The 15,475-nt window shown below is 39.8% G+C and overlaps 2 protein-coding genes across 3 annotated transcripts in view; both read right to left on the bottom strand.

Annotated features, from left to right (window-relative positions):
- LOC127644751 (homer protein homolog 3-like) overlaps window positions 1–3,560 on the bottom strand; it is a 40,797-nt gene extending 37,237 nt beyond the window's left edge. Inside the window, exons 1-2 of the mRNA XM_052128108.1 lie at window positions 3,292–3,560; window positions 2,493–2,539 (exon numbers count right to left, since the gene is read on the bottom strand). Of these exons, the coding sequence (XP_051984068.1) occupies window positions 2,493–2,515 (23 nt within the window). The 5' untranslated portion in view covers window positions 2,516–2,539; window positions 3,292–3,560. The remainder of the gene's footprint in view (window positions 1–2,492; window positions 2,540–3,291) is intronic.
- A 3,195-nt stretch (window positions 3,561–6,755) lies between these two features.
- Window positions 6,756–15,475, bottom strand: part of LOC127645010 (regulator of nonsense transcripts 1) — a 37,421-nt gene continuing 28,701 nt past the window's right edge. For both annotated transcript variants that reach the window (XM_052128499.1, XM_052128500.1), the window contains exons 22-24: window positions 14,733–14,956; window positions 14,318–14,440; window positions 6,756–11,341 (exon numbers count right to left, since the gene is read on the bottom strand). In XM_052128499.1, coding sequence (XP_051984459.1) covers window positions 14,321–14,440; window positions 14,733–14,956 — 344 coding nt within the window. In that variant the 3' untranslated portion in view covers window positions 6,756–11,341; window positions 14,318–14,320. The remainder of the gene's footprint in view (window positions 11,342–14,317; window positions 14,441–14,732; window positions 14,957–15,475) is intronic.

Raw genomic sequence — 15,475 nt, 5'->3', positions numbered from 1 at the left:
GTCCACCAGGCAAATATAACATGTCGAAACGTTTATGCATAGTAATGCAAATTTTCATTTTGTCATTTTGATACTCTCATTATACCACAATTTGAAAAAGATGATATAATATTTAAATTGTGAAGTATTTATATATCATATTAGCACTCTCTTGGAGCTGCCTTTCAATTTTGCTGATTTTAATAATAATGCAACTAATAAAAATGCTTTACGGTAATACAGTACAAAAATCACTGTGTTACGGTAATGAGAGTCACTAAAACAGCCCGTGCTGTACAGGAATGAGATTTGGCAGGTAAAATGTGCTCAAGTGTCCTGACAATAACGTCACAATGCAAAACATATTAATGGTCCTGAATGCAAGCTTCATTATCTTAATGCATAATATCATTTCATAATTAATTTTATGTTGATCTGGGGGTTAAATATGATCAAATCGGCATTTGTAAGCATATTTTAGCTGCCGAACCTCGTTTAAATCAGCAAATATCTCCAAAACTTCCTAATCGAGCTGTTGAACGAGTTATGTATTTCATCTGAAGTGAAATAAATCCTCTTAAACTCTCATAAACGCAATTATCTGTAACGTTTTAGGCAAGCTTAAAAGTCAACGTAATACATTTGCAACCCTTTTTCTCCCATAACATCGTATTTCTGAGTGAACCGGGACTTTCAACAAAAAAAAAATAAAATGTAGGTTTCGATCATGAAAAGTGGGCGTTTCATACCAGAATGGAGCCTAATTGGTGGGGAGGGTTTGATGACATCACGACTCATGATTGATGAATCGTGCACAAATAAGACCACGAACATGTCTATAAAATATAAACAGGGTTTATTATGATCTCATGTGACTTTGAGTTTTAAACAAGAAGGATTGTTTGAAGGACACGTTACAAAAGAGAAATTAAGCCAGGCATGTTGTGACCCGATAGCTTCACGCCTAACGAACGCTCTGGATCCTGAACTAATTAACCCAACCATCCATGCACGCTTTAACCCAACGCTGGGCTACTGAAGATCACAATACAACGCCATTATAATCAGATGTATACATAAACATACACTAAAAACTCATTGGAGATGCAACATATATCGTGCCGTCACCATGGCAACTGACAAACAAGTTAAATGCAGAATGCTTCATAAACAAAATCCCACGACTGCAGTGTGTGTGTGTGTGTGTGTGTGTGAGATAAACATGCATTGCGTATCATGTTACGTGTCAGATTGAGAATTTCTCTCAGAGATTAACAGCCATACATCTCATCTATGCAAGCTAGGTCATAATTCCCATGAATATGTCCCACTTACAACAAGCTAAATGGGTCACACTCTCTTTTTAAAGTTAGTTATTGTCAGACTTGATCTTCCATTGCGTTGTGCCACCTAAATGTGGCAGCTAAATGAGCAGGTATACCGTACATGCATGTTGGCATATAAATATGCCTTTAGAAAGATAACAGGGTTGACCGTTTTAATTCGACATGACAAGTCTTGTGCTCAAGAATTGAATGCTGATATTTCCACAGATATAATGGTATAATTAGGATATTATTATTATTGTTATTATTCACATTTATGGATTCGTTTATCACTTCAAAATGGGGGAAAATATCATGTTAACAGGGAAAATGTGCTTTAAGGGGTAGTTCGTTCAAAAGTGACAATTCTCACAATGCAAGTAATGGTAGCCAGAACTTTGAAGCTCCAAAAAGCACATAAAGGCAGCATAAAAGTAATCCAAACAACTCCAGTGGTTTAATCCATGTCTTCAGAAGTGTTACGATAGGTGTGGGTGTGAAACAGATCAATATTTAAGTCCTTTTTTTATTATAAATTCTCCCTGCCCAGTAGGGGGCGATATGCATGAAGAATGTGAATCACCAAAATAAAAAGAAGAAAGTGAAAGTGGAGACTTATAGTAAATAAGGACTTAAATATTGATCTGTTTCTCACCCACACCTATTGTATCACTTCTGAAGACATGGATTAAACCACTGGAGTTGTTTGGATTACTTTTATGCTGCCTTTATGTGCTTTTTGGAGCTTCAAAGTTCTGGCTACCATTACTTGCATTGTGAGGACCAGCAGAGCTGAAATATTCTTCTACAAATCTTGTTTGTGTTCTGCAGAAGAAAGTAAGTCATACACATACGGGATGACATGATGAGGGTGAGTAGATGATGAGAGAATTTTCATTTTTGGGTGAACTATGCCTTTAATTGTCCTGCAAATAATTTCACAATGCAAAAAGTCATCATTTAATTCCTAAAAGCTTCATGTACTTTTTGCTAAATATAATCAGCAATTTTTTGGTATTGATTTGGGGTTTAATATGACCACGAGCTTGACTTGACAGGTTTCGTGAGAATCCCCTGTAAATAAGAGGGACACAAATTGCACCCGTCTTCTGTCGACCCAAATATGCATGTATAATTGGGACACTAAACCCACATGCCATTATCACTCAAACAGAGAGTTTTACTCACCTCTCTCTGTGCAACGGAAACATTCTTACTGGACAGATGAGGCTCTTCTAGCATTAGAAAGGAGAGAATGACAGTCAATCAACCATCAATAATTTCATCCAATCACATTATATGTTGTATAGATTGACACGCTGTCGTGTTGTCAAGTGTCAAGGAGGAAGTAGAAGTCATTTCAGTCAGTTCAGGTGACGCATCATCGGAGCATCTTATTAAGTGAATATGAAAAACACTCATTCTTTATTACATTAGACTCTTTAAATGAATGTGTAAAAATGTATTTTGGCCAGAAATGTCTTGAAATGACCTCATTAAACTAATACACTTCAGCTAAGACTTCAGCTCAGGTTGACATTTAAATATGCAAAAAGAGAAAATGTATATTTTTAGTTGCTATGACAAGTCATCATTTCTTTAAAGTTTTTTTTTTTTTTGCAGTTCACTTAAAAGTGTCCTGTAAGTGTGACTGTGACAAAAGCATGCACTTGAATGTGTCTTAATCATTTATCATACTAAAACAAATCTGTATTAAACTCATTTTAAAGTCAATTCACCCAACAATAATTATAAAAATAACAAAAATAACCCACATATAAAATAATGACATCCTTAGTTTCTAGACATAAATCACACTTCCTCAAATATCTGCTCCAAGCCATTCAAATAATGCAGTCATTTTGAGACACCATAATCCTTTCAGGGCTTGCAGAAGTTCTTCTGTCATGTTGTCATATGTTTAGTCTGTCAAAGTGAAGCTTTGTTCAGTTAAAGTGATAAATAATGGCATACTAAGCACACTTACCCCATGTCGTTATAAACGCTCAGATTGTCAAACTCTTTGTCCTGTTATGGAGCAACTGTTTTCAGACGGTAAAATCAGCACGAGCAATAATCCTTGTGATTTATATTCGCATGTAAGCAGGCGAATGCAACAGCACGAGCTCCGCAAGAACCACGCGCATGCCAATTTCACTTTTGTCTCGTTATCTGGCTCTCTTTAGTTGTTGTACTTTAGTGGGCTCGCGGACTCCCGGGAAACCCCCCGCAGGCTGCGACTCTCCGCGCTCTGATGTTTCTACCGCGGCTTTGATGGCGCGCCGAGATTGTTACTTTGTAGCCAGTTTTGCTTTGATGTCCCGAGCACGCGCCGCTGCTGCTGTGTGTCGCGAGCGCTGCCGCGTTTTTTAAGACACTCAACAGCGCCCTCCAGCGACACAAACACAACTACAGGATTTCAGCATCACCTCGACCTCTAATGATTTGTGAAGAGACCCTTTGGACATAAATAGGTTACATTTATGCTGAGCTGGTTTGATCCCATAGAGCCTTCACTAATAAAATACAAAATGCCATGTTTCACTATGTAAATACTATGGAATATGAATATGCTTTCATGTTCTACCGTACTACAGTAATTCCATACATTTTGACACAAACACACACACAGAGAGGGGAGAGAGAAAGGTGCAAAAACCATATATGCAATGTATGCAATACATAGGGGCACCAAGTAAAGGGGGTTGCCAGTGGTTCATTGATGTTGGTTCAAACGGCCTCCTCGACCCCTCCAACATCACCCCAACCCCAACGCTTATAATGGATGACACTCCCCTCTCAACAGATACATGGGGCACAAAATGTCATTTTGCATCCCTGCGCACACACACACACAAACATAGACCCAAATGTAAGACCATATTTGCCATTGGGCTAGACTGGGCTCCAGCCCATAGGCCCCGTCCAGAACAAGGCCCAGCCTTAACAGGGGCTGGGCAATAGGATGACGTAATCTTGCAAATATCCCATTGCGACACTCATTGACGGACGATGAACGACAATATCAGGAAATGGCAAAACTATGGATATGGGAAGTCGCCAAATACAAATATATTAAACAGTAGCTCAGTGTGTGAAATGAGCACCCGCCACCCGCCAAATACGACGAGGAGCACTTTATTCGCAAGCTCCTCATCCAAATAGGAGTATTAAAAGCACAGGTAATTTTGCGCTTTCACCCGCAACAGTGGCGGGTGACCTGTAAGACGTCTCGAACATCGCACCACGCTGAGGGCTGCGGAGAGAAAGTGGCGCAAGTCGAATGACCAGCTGACCTGTGCAAGTATCGATGACTTCTCTCTTTTTCTGCCAGCCTTTCCAGTGCTAAACCAATCTGTCCACTTGACCATTACCCCCTCACATCTTATGCAAGTTGTCTCTCCATCAATCTTACCCATACTCACACACATTCTCAACACATCAAAAAAGGAAACGTTCCCAATACGTTAAAACAGGCTCGAGTAACCCAACTGCTCAAAAAAATCAACACAACCTGAATTGCAACTGTAGTTGAAAACTACAGACCAGTCTCTCTACTACCTTTCCTGTCTAAAACTCTAGAGAGGGTCATATTCAACCAGTTGACTGCTTTTATCACAGACATCAGTCTGGCAACAGAGACTGCCCTCTTGTCAATAGCTGAAACCCTGCGACTGGCAAGAGCTACAGTTGAAGTCTGAAATGTACATACACCTTCGTCAACTACATTTAAACTCAGTTTTTCACAATTCCTGACAATTAATCGTAGAAAGCATTCCCTGCCTTAGGTCAGTTAGGATCAGGACTTTATTTTAAGAATGTGAAATGTCTTATTTCTTTCATCACATTCCCAGTGGGTCAGAAGTTTACATACACTGTTATTATTATACTTCGGAGGTGTGCTTGGGGTCATCGTCCGTTTGGAAGACCCATTTGTATCGAGCTTTAACTTCCTGGCTGATGTCTTGAGAAGTTGCTTCAATATATCCACATAATGTTCCTTCCTCATGATGTCATCATCTATTTTGTGAGGTGCACCAGTCCCTCCTGCAGCAAAGCACCCCCACAACATGATGCTGCACCCCCATGCTTCACGGTTGGGATGGTGTTCTCTGGCTTGCAAGCCTCACCCTTCTTCCTCCAATCATAACGATGGTCATTATGGCCAAACAGTTCAGTTTTGGTTTCATTAGACCAGAGGACATTTTTCCAAAGTGTAAGATCTTTGTCCCCATGTGCACTTGCAAACTGTAGTCTGGTGTTTTATGGTGGTTTTGGAGCAGTGGCTTCTTCCTTGCGGAGCAGCCTTTCAGGTTATGTCGATATAGGACTCGTTTTGCTGTGGATCTAGATACTCGTCTACCTGTTTCCTCCAGCATCTTCACAAGCACCTTTGCTGTTGTTCTGGGATTGATTTGCACTTTTCGCACCAAACTACGTTCATCTCTAGGAGACAGAATGCGTCTCCTTCCTGAGTGGTGTGATGGCTGCGTGGTCACATGGTGTTTATACTTGTGTACAGTTGTTTGTACAGATGAACGTGGCACCTTCAGGTGTTTGGAAATTGCTCCCAAGGATGAAACAGACTTGTGGAGGTCTACAATTATTTGTCTTTGCTGATTTATTATTATTCGAGAGAGAGAGAATTACGGGCATGTCCATCATGTGTGTGTTTATGTTTGTGCTTTTGGTTTTTGAGTTTAATTAAATATAATTTATATTGACAAGCCGGTTCTCGCCTCCTCCTTGTCCATCCTTAACTGTGTAACAATGTCAAGCAAAGAAGCACAGAGTTTGAAGATAAGCCTTAACATACATCCACAGGTACACCTCCAATTTAGTAGACCTCCTATCTGAAGCTAGTTTTCTGGAATTTTCCAAGCTGATTAAAGGCACAGTTTTCTGTAAGCCTCTGGAGTTGTAACAGTAAATTAAAAGTGAAACAATCTTTCTGTAAATTGTTTGGAAAAAATTTTTTTTTGAAAAAAAAAAAAATAAATAAAATTCTCGCTCTCAATGGGGAGTGCGGTAAATTGTGCGTGGATCGCAGAGTTGCATGAGGCTCCACATGATGGGAGTCCTCGTGGTGTCATGCACAACCATTCTCCACTGACCTCCGTCATCAACAAGGCGTTTTCACCCACAGAACTGATGCCCGCTGGTTACCATCCACAGTGGGAAAACCCCCAAAAAGCGAGCAGAGTCGTACCATGCAATGGAAAATTTGTTCCCCATTCTGATGGTTGATGTGAACATTAACTGAAGCTCCTGACCCATATCTGCATGATTTTATACATGACACTGATGCTACACGATTGGCTGATTAGATAATTGTATGAATAAGTAGATGTACAGGTGTACCTAATAAAATGAATGGCTTTAAGATTTATTTCACGTCAACCTACACACCATTCCCAATAATGACAAAGAAAACCCAGATTTGTTATAACTTTGCAAATTTATTAAAAAGACAAAACTGAAATATCTCATTAACATAAGTATTCAGACCCTTAACTTTTATGGGTATGACGTGACAAGCTTTGCACACCTGGATTTGGGGATTTTCTGCCATTCTTCTCTGCAGATCTTCTCAAGCCCTGTCAGGTTGGATGGGGACCGTCGGTGGACCGCCATTTTCAGGTCTTTCCAGAGATGTCCCATTACGTTCAAGTTCAGGCTCTGACTGGGTCACTCAAGGACATTCACAGAGTTGTCCCTAAGCCACCCCTTGTGTTGTCTTGGATGTGTGCTTGGGGCCATTCTCCTGTTGGAAAGTGAACATTCAGCCCAGTCTGAGGTCCTGAGTGCTCTGGAGCAGGTTTCCATTGATGATCTGTATTTTGCTGCGTTCAGCTTTCCTTCAACCCTGACCAGTCCCCAAGTCCTTGCCACTGAAAAACACCCCCACAGCATGATGCAACCACCACCATGCTTCACCGTTGGCATGGTACTGTGCGGGTGATAAGCAGTGCCTGGTTTCCTCCAGACATGACGCTTGGAATTGAGGCCAAAGAGTTCAATCTTGTTCCTCACAGTCAGAGTCTTTTAGGTGATTTTTTTGCAAATTCCAAGCAGGCTTTCATGTGTCTGGGCACTCTGCCATATATAACAACAGCATTAAAGTCAACATGCTTATTCATAAATAATATAAAGAAAAAGCCACAGTAATTGTACATTGTAACACAATTTTTAAATTCTACAAAAGGCAGATTCTGCAATAACTACAAGCTGCTTTCAAAGAAAAATATCAGCATAACTTCTAGTAACATGTACTGTAATATAATTGTTTTATTTCTTGGCTTCTCTCATAAGGATCTTTATCAAACATTTGCAAATTCTTTCCCAAAAATCAGTGATTCCATTAATCAAACACAAGGCTTGTAAACATTTCTCAAAACCAACAGTACGGATATAAGATTGAAAGACCGCTCAAGTTCCAGCTTTTTGTTTGCTATTTATCGTGCGCGTGGAAACTGCTCATTTCAGCTCAGTTTACCAAGTTAAGACCACAGAACTCAGAAACTGATGCATTTTGTATAATCTATTCTAGGATGTGAGCTTAAAGACAATATTTAAAAACCCGAAGTAAACAAAATTGCTCAACTTACCATATAGTCAACTTGTTTGTTATGGTTTGGTTGTCTCATTAAAGCTGACTTGAAAACATTTACCAGGTTATTATCATTTATTTTTGGTGCTTTTCAAATGTTTTAAAGATTTTTCAATATCTAATGATTAAAGTTCATAATAAAATACAAATGATTGTTTCAAACTATGATCATCTAATCAAAGAGTGAAATAAACGTAATATATTTCAATATTTATTGTGAAAATCTATATTTCAATAACTTCATAAAACGACCTCTGGCCTGCAGTTGCGCCGTCATATCCACCACAACAAACATTTTTACCCATAATAAAGTTTTCAAAAGTTAGTGTGCTTGTTAGTCAAGCAGACAAAAGCATCAGTGAAGAGCATGTTGAAGATGAAATATGAGACAAAACAAAGAAACATCAAGGGAAATATCACTTATGAGCATAAGATTTCCAATCAACCTGTAATTTTGCAAAAGGTCTGAAAATATTATTTAGTTATGTGTATTTAGGATAGTGTAGTGGGCTAAAGCACATAACTGGTAATCAGAAGGTTGCTGGTTTGCTCCCCACAACCACCACCATTGTGTCCTTGAGCAAGGCACTTAACTCCAGGTTGCTCCGGGGGGATTGTCCCTGTAATAAGTGCACTGTAAGTCACTTTGGATAAAAGCATCTGCCAAATGCATAAATGTAAATGTAAATATGATCCATCAGTGTCATTTCCAGCACAGAATTCTATTAAACTCAATACAGAATTTGAGATGTGCTGGAAATGAGGATGTGGTGGGAATATTCACGACTTTCTGAAAAACTGACAAAACAAATCTGACATCAAACGCACTCTTGGACATTTTTAGTGAACATAAAAAATAAATACAAACAAAATAAGAGTGTAAAAACTGAATTGGCATGCCCAATTCCCAATGCGCTCTAGGTCCTCGTGGTGGCGTGCTCAAAGTGCCCAAAGTGGAAGAAACTCCCATTCAAGCTTCATTATTATTGCTTGCACAGTATATGAATATGACACTCATAAATCAAGCAAATCAAAACTGTTGGATGAAAGAAATCAACATTTATTTGTAACATTACAAGTACATACTGTGGGGGTGATCGTTCTTTCCACAAAACAAAATAATCCGGGACCATACTTCATATCAGGTTTTATTTCCCCAGTTTTCCTCTTCATTGCAAGTTGTAGTATATCAATCTATAGTACAACCAGTATGTTGTGTCTACCCAACATTTATAAAGTCAAGTTTAATATTCAAATGTGACTTTCAGGACCTTTCAGGACCTCACGAATAAGGATGAACTCAATATTTCCTGGAGGCAGCATTTCTACAGGCTCTTTGATAATCACCAGAATACATCACTATGGATCACCGTGGCAATGCTTTGAGTGTTAGCATCACGTCAGACCTCGTTTTACTGTTGGGAAAACATTTTGGCTGGTGTTACGATATTCACTGATATTTACAGTTGATGTAAAATGCAAACTAACCTCATTAAGAGCTATGATCACCGCTTTATAGAGATCACTCTATAAAGCGGTTTAAGATTGAGTTCACTATGAGTTACCCTAAATAAGAGGTTAAACGTGAAACATCGGGAATAGCATCACGGAAAAGAACGCGTACATACTCTAATAAATGTTTTTGCAATCTTCGCATCGGATCATGATTGTCTTGTGGGCGAAGAAAAGTCGAAAGCAAAAAAATTGTGTGGATTTAAAACAAATTGATAAAAAAATGCTATAAAACGAGAGTGCCGGTACATCAGTAAATATCAAACAGTCGGTAACTGTAGAGTAACAGCAATTATAAACACTCCAAAGTAAAAGTAGAAAGTTGAGGCGACTGGCATCGGTCGAAACATGTTAAAAGTGGCCATAAAACTCTTAGTGGGTCCTTCAAAACCAAAACCAGATATTCTAAATTAGGAGCAATTTCCACACCGAGAGAGAGGTTACATGAACGTCGGAGTATATGAGAGAAAACAAAGCAGAAATATCATCTGGCACAAACAATAATGAGGGAGGGCATTTTTGGAAAGCACACAAACACACACACACTCCTCTAGGGCGGTTTGTTACCGCCCACTCTCACTGACATCATCAGGATGCAAGAGTGCGCAACAGCGCCTCCTACAGTCAGACACATAAACAGCAACAATCTCACCTGCAGGTCCTTCATTTAGGCGATCTCTTACTGCTTTCTCCTTACGGCAATTCATTATTTTTCACACCTTTAACTCGTGCGATTCAGGCTTTTGCATGTGTATAATAATAATAATATGATGTCATTGGTCTTCCTGATTGGACAGAATAGCAGTGGGAGAGGCTTACTGTGTATATGTTGGTGTTGTGTCACTTTTAAACCCGATTTCGACTTGTTGTGACTGACCAATGCACAATCTGAGTCTTTGTGGTCTCATTTAGGGAGTTGGTTTTATTGTGATTTTAATCTGTGAGATTATTAAGACGCCACATCTAATCGAGCGGTTCTACATCACAGCTTTTATTCTACTTGAACACAAACCATTTAAAAAGAAAGGTGAAAAATAAGAAAGGACAGATCTCTCGACCCCTTCTGCATCAGCTCTGAAGAGGCAAACATTTCAAAGAAAAAATAAGCCCCAAAGCCATTTGTTTAAACTACCCCTTTATCTTTTTATATCATTTAGAGGAGAGTCTCTTCACGGAGAGAGACACGGATGCGACGGTCTCTCCGTTCGGGAATCTCTACCCTCCCAAACTTCAGGCCCAAAACTTTCCTCAAAGTTGAATCCATCTGCGGAGCGTCCTAGCACCTCGGTTCGAGATGAGATCTCTGGCGAAAACAAAACGCTAAAGATGTTCGGTGGCAGAACCTGACCGTTAGATGTCAACTTTGAGGGGAAATTTTTCTTTTCCCAAAAATCAGCTGCTTGAAAAGCGTTAATAATTACTGTAAATACGTCACCCTCTCTCTCAGCTCGTGGAGACGACAGAGCAAGCGTGGGTTTTTGCAGGTAGTTTTAAGAGAACTTCATCTTTTTGCTCCATCTCTGGTTGGCAGGGCAAGGCCCGAGGCTGGCGTCTGCAGCCAGGCGAGAGAGAGGACGCTGAGAAGGGCCCCCCTGCGCTCCGGGAGCAACCGCCCTCCACGTTGCGGAGTTGCAGATGGAAGATCTCGTGGTCTCCTCCTGAACACTGCGTCTCTCCTCTCCCCGTCGTCAACGAATGGTGGATTGTCCCTCCATTCTTTCACGTTCTCTTTCGTCCTGTCCAGCTTCACTCCCTCTTGTGATTGGTTTGATTCTCTTCTGTTGCTCTCACACCATGGTGCTTCAGTTGTAACAGTGGTAAACGGGCATCCATGTTTGTTCTTTTTTTATATTTACCCATATTTAAAATGCTGATGAACTAAGCTCAGCACAGGCCTAGCTCCTGTTCCAACAACCTGGGACAAACATACAAAAACACCAACGTCAGTGTTACCCCAAAACATTCAGTCAAGAAGTGATATTCAGTTTACACCAACTCGACATGTGTGTATTTAAACATGCATTTAGTGATGACAGGAAGTAACAACGGACCCCTATGGGTGAATAAAAGTTGATGTTAGGTGTTCTGAATGCCATTCCAGATAGACAGGGCTAAAAGGATCAGTCAACGTTATCAACAACAAAAAATTGACGACAAAATTGTTTCGTTTGATATCATTTAACGTAACATGAGATCACATTAAACTCTGATGATGACACGTGAGTGCAGCACTGCAGTTCTGACTGAGGAGAGGAAGAATTACACAAATCAGACTAGATGAACTCTAAACTTTCCAAACAGCTTCAGCTGATGTAGATCACAAAGTATGAGGGAATTATAATGCAAAAATACAAATTAAGTAAATACAGAAGCACTCCCGTTGTGGAATACAGCGGAGCTGGAGCTGCAGTTCTTGTGTGGCAGAGCGTCTTTAAAGGAAACACATCACGGTTATATTTTTAATGCATCCTTTATGAAAGTTCAAATAATATGGAAGTAGGTCATGTAAATAAGTACAAATTCCGAAAAACTGGCATTTCTCTGTGCGGTCAGCGCCTCTTCTACGAGTTGTGCAAATGTCCCGATCTAAGGGGGAGAGAGGCACATCCGGCTGATGCACTGTCGCGGGAGGCTCATCCCTCGAGCGCACATGCTTAAAGCAGCTAGATTGTAACGTGATTGCTCGTGACTTATTGGATCATAATACATGTGTAACTGTGCATTTCTTATGTAGCAGATTGGCATCGCAGCTTTATTAATAAGAGAGAGTTTGTTTGTTTTTGTGAGTTAAAGATGGATTGAAGTGAACAGAAAGATGAGAGGGGAAAATCTTCACCCCATTAAACACCCCAACAAAATACGTTTTTGATTTGTTTTTGTTTGGGCTTGTTTTCCAATATAAATATGTAAAACTCCTATAAAACAGCGTGCATTTACTTTAGCAGCTACACTGCAGAATAAACATTGTTATCTGAGAATGTTGAATATAATATTAAAAATACAAATATTTTAAAAACCTTTAAAAAAAAAAAAAAAAAGATGCATTCGCCTGAGAAGCAGCATATAAGATATTTAGACATGCTTTTAGAGAATAGATCTTGAATATAAGTATATTTGGTCTATACTGCACTCGCAGAATTATAACAAAGTGTAAAATAGATTTATATAAAAATACAGTTACTGTATATTTAAGATACATCCTCTTACAGCAAGTCTAAATATCTTATATGCTGCTTCAAGTAAATGTACCTTGTTTTAAGGATTTTTAGACCATTTTAAATGGAAAAGACAAAAACACTTGATAACAACAGGAGTTTTTGCAGTACATTTTGTTGTACTGAATTAAACTATTTTTCCATATAATTCAGTGAGTGTCATTTAGAGGTATTTTTAAGATGATTTTATCCTATTTATTGTAAGAACATTTAATACAACCTTTTAGCACAAGCTAAATAATCGGTTAAGAGCTAAAGATTAAATTGTTGTAATGGTCGGCGAATAGTAGTTATATTATCCGATTATCAAAATAATCATTAGTTGCAGCTCTAACAGTTGAAGGCAACATATAAATGCCAAAGTGGCAGCAAAAGCAGCGATATGGCTATAACGATAAATCGTACGTAGCACAATATTTAGAGCTGGTATTGATACAGATTTCCAGATTCAATTAGATTCACAAGCTCTCGATTCAATGCTAATTAATTTGAATATTAGTGATACACCGATTAATCAGCCATTGCCGATAAACGCAAAATGGCCAAATAATGGCTGATTAATCAGTCTATCTTTAATAATCATCAGAATTGAATTGGGAATTCTGTATAAATACCAGCACTAACAGATAACCATATTCACTTGGCCACTTAACAGAAGTGTTAACTTTGCCGGTTAAGAGAGGCTGATCGTAAAATTTAAAGGGGGGCCTGTGTAGCTCAGCAAGATGCTGGCCACCACACCTGGAGCCGTAAGTTAGAATCCAGGGCGTGCTGAGAGACTCTAGTCAGGCTTCCTAAGCAACCTATTGGCCTGGTTGCTAGGGAGGGTAGAGTCACAGGGGGTAACCTCCTCGTGGTCACTATAATGTGGATCTCGCTCTCGGTGGGGTGCATGGTGAGTTGTGTGTGGAGTCCGCAGAGAATAGCGAGAGCCTCCACACGCGCTACGTCTCCACGGTAACACACTCAACAAGCCACTTGATAAGATGCGCAAACTGTCAGTCTCAGACATGGAGGCAATTGAGATTCGTCCTCCGCCACCCAGATTGAGTCACTATGCCACCACGAGGACCTAGAGCGCATTGGGAATTGAGCCAAATTGAGGAGGAAAGGGGAGAAAACTTCACTTTAGACATAACTGATCGTATTAACATTAATACCTCACCAAGATGGGCATTTTCACAACAATTTGAAGTGCATTTGATTGTTTAGGCACGTATCTGCATTAACGCAACTCTGCGATCAGATCACGTGCACATACAGCACACAAACATAAGCCGCCTGTCAATCAGTCAAACAGTGGGCGGGAGCCGAAATGAGGAAATAAAAGTGTTATTTAAGATACTCGTTATTTGTATAGTTTCTCTCTATACTCTTTTCTTTTTGGCCTGTTAACAAGATTAGCCAGTGGTGATCTTGCGATCGACCCAATGAGCACCCCAGCACAGAATCTATAACTGGTGTGATCAAATAACGGTCACGATTAATACGCAAATATTTGCCCTAATATCATTACTGACATATTAATACATGCATTGCATTAATAGTGATTCACTTCATTCTGCACCAGAGCAAGATGAATCTGTATCATCAGAAGGGTTATATTTGACATTAAAGCTTCTTCAGGGTGGATATTTTTCATGTGTTCATGACTTCAGATGTGTGTGTTGTCTTACACTCTAGTACTGTGAGAGTCCAGTCACTCCTCCGTGTTGGTATGCCCGTTCACCCTGATAGGTGGAATCCTGCGAGAGCGCCACATCCATCTGCGATTTGAACTCGTCACCCAGATAACTGTCCTGTTTCACAGAAAACAAAAGTTAATAATACATCCCATAACACATAACTTATTCCCCGGATCAGCCTCGTCGGACCGATACCCGACCCAGTTAAAAACGTTAGTATCGGATCGGTGCATCACTAGTCTGTAGTGTTATACATTTGTCATGTAAAATGTAAATGCTCAGAGAGATGTTATGTTTCCAAATGCTCACTAACAAGTTCTGGTTGAGTAAGCATAATGATAAAATGTGTCAAAGTGTATTTATGAGGAAACATACACGTGTTGAGTGTAGAAGAGTGTGCGTGTACCTGTGACAGCTCCGGTTGAGAGAGTCCAGGCTGGCTCATCTGAGATGGCTGGCTCATGGTGATGTAGCCCTGGGTCAGAGGACCCTGAGAGAACGGCTGAGACACCAGATCCTGACTGGCCTGACTGCTCGACATGTTGGCTTGCCCGCTGCCATGGTTACCGGTGCCACGGTTCCTCTGACGACCTCCACGACCTCCGGTCTTGCCTTTAGGAGCACCACGACCTGCAGACAGAAGGAGAGAGAATATGTTGATGTGGTTTCCTGATCTGATGCAACTTCACCTCCTGTTACTCCTTCCACAACCTTCCAACACTCTCTCTGTACATCATTTTTAAAGTACTCATACTTCCCACGAGAGGAAGGCCGATATATCAGTTTTACCCGTTAATTGGTACAGACAGTTGCTCTTTAGAACTATTGGTTATCAGCAAACATCTATGCCAACAGTTTATTTTTCCTCCGTGTTCCCGTGAAACAGCAGCCTCTAAAAGTGAATTAAAACAATAACGGGCACCTTGTGGGGATTTGCTGTATATTAATCCTTGTATATCCATCATTGACTATATTCAACCATATTTTCATCCTCACATCAATGCATATTTTGTCCAGTGTTCTAAATTGAAAGCATGCAAAGACAAATGCGACTATATAGAAATGTGCAATAAAATAAATAAATAAAATAAACATAAAATCTGTAAAAGAGTGTTCCGGACTCAATAAAAGTTAAGCTCAATCGACAGC

The sequence above is a fragment of the Xyrauchen texanus genome, chromosome 6 (assembly GCF_025860055.1).
Source record: "Xyrauchen texanus isolate HMW12.3.18 chromosome 6, RBS_HiC_50CHRs, whole genome shotgun sequence".
NCBI lineage: Eukaryota > Metazoa > Chordata > Actinopteri > Cypriniformes > Catostomidae > Xyrauchen > Xyrauchen texanus.
Note: the sequence above shows the minus strand (reverse complement) of the source record. Positions and strands in the feature narration are given on the sequence as shown.